General features: G+C 43.6%; 1 protein-coding gene across 1 annotated transcript in view; it reads left to right on the top strand.

Annotated features, from left to right (window-relative positions):
• The window catches only part of LOC106011966 (transmembrane channel-like protein 3), a gene marked incomplete in the record, with an annotated part of 27,326 nt that overhangs the window by 24,779 nt on the left and 724 nt on the right, over positions 1-1,823 (top strand). The window contains 1 exon segment of the mRNA XM_035970164.1: positions 480-586. Within this exon segment, the coding sequence (XP_035826057.1) occupies positions 480-586 (107 nt within the window).

Here is a 1,823-nt window from a genome sequence, read left to right as displayed (position 1 = left end):
CATCATCATCATCATCATCATCATCATCATCATCATCATCATCATCATCATCAGCAACAGCAACAACGACATGTTTGGAGCTAAATTGAAATAAAAGGTGATCAGTAGAACCGTAATATCTACATTCATCCCCCCTCCTTCTTTAAGTTGTGATTGAATATAAGGAGCAATTTGTATATTTTGTTTTGTTTTGTTTTGTGGTGGGTGCTTGTTTGTTTGTTTGTCGTTGCTGTTATTTTTCTTATTTGTTTGTTTGTTTGTTTGTTTGTTTGTTTGTTGTTTTTTTTTGTTTGTTGGGGGTGTTGTTGTTGTTGTCAAATACTCCCCTCCCCCCTTTCCTTTTCTTGCTTTCTGCCACCTCCCTGTCCTCCACGGCTTCCCATGTCCCACGCACTCGTCCTAACTATGACCCCTCTCAACCCTCCCACCTCCTCCTGTCCCCCCTCTTTCCCATCCATCCCTCCCAACTCCTCCTTTAGCTCTGAGCACATACGTCATTCAGCTGTTTGTGGAAAGGTCGAGGGAGATGGAGCTCAAGGTCAGGAACGACCCCAACTACGAGGCGGGATTCTGGGCCGAAAACGAGGTAATTGTTCTTAATTGTACACCTTGTGTTTCTTACTTCATCTCCCTGTCGCCTCATTTCATTTACGCCGGTTGTTGGAGGGCGCCAGTGGTAGGTCCTACTTCTTTACTTTCCCTCTGTTGTTTCTGTCTGTCTATCTTACTCCCCCCCCCCCTTTAAATGACCATTATTGAGTCTAGATATAGTCTAATTCTCTTTATTCAAACAAACAAACTTGATTACCACCAGCTTCTGTGGTGAAGCGGTTTGGCGCTTCGTAGCCAAACGCAGTAGACATGAGTCCGATCCTCGTGTAGCGAGAAATGTTAGGATGAGTTTCTCGGTCTGTCAGCTGAGATGCTGTGTCCCTCTCAGTACGTGTTGACCCCATGCCTAAATCCTATAAGACATAAATTGTGTTGAATCGATCTCATGTGGCCTTATGTATTGCGAGCTCTGAAAAACTATTACCAAGCGAAAACAAAACAATTACATCTTAAAAGTCTATTATACAGCAAAATAAAATCCGATTTTTACCCCTTCGCCTTTCACACACACACACACACACACACACACACACACACACACACACACTTAAAGAGAGTAGATTTTATAGGTGAAGCGAGATATCGGCCAACGATTGTACAAATCGTTTGCTGAGATGTTTGAGCAACCCAAGTTCTTCGAAAAATCAAAGGTTAGCGCAGTAATGTGTACTCAATGAATGATTTTCCCATTTAGCAGCGCATATAAGAACAGTGCAAGGGTTCGAGCCTCAGCTCGGTGCGACGTTGTGTCCTTGGAAAGACACTTTACAGGAATTTCCTTTTTGGCTCCGTCCTTTCGGAGATGGACGTTAAACTCGGAGGTCTCGGCTCTTAAATAACCTAATTGTGTTGACAGGGGTGTTAATCTTATACGATTTCACCATTTTTCACTGAAATATGGTCACTGATTGGCCACAAAGGGATGCAACAAAGCAACGTATGCTTGGCATCGCTGGTTTTGCCGTTTTTAACATCCTGACATCGCTGGTTTTGCCGTTATTAACATCCTGACATCGCTGGTTCTTCCATTGTGGGCTATTTTCTCAAACCCTCACCGAGACTGGCAGTGCTGGTTTTTCCGTATGTGACTTAGATGAACTAAAGCAGACCCAGCCAGGCATCATGCTGGGACAATAGCCCAGAAAATGAAAAAAACAACTGACATCTCTGGTTTTTCCCTTGTGCCCTTCACATGCAAACACGCACACACA

This window comes from Aplysia californica, unplaced genomic scaffold (genome assembly GCF_000002075.1).
Source record: "Aplysia californica isolate F4 #8 unplaced genomic scaffold, AplCal3.0 scaffold00229, whole genome shotgun sequence".
Taxonomy (NCBI): domain Eukaryota; kingdom Metazoa; phylum Mollusca; class Gastropoda; order Aplysiida; family Aplysiidae; genus Aplysia; species Aplysia californica.
Note: the sequence above shows the minus strand (reverse complement) of the source record. Positions and strands in the feature narration are given on the sequence as shown.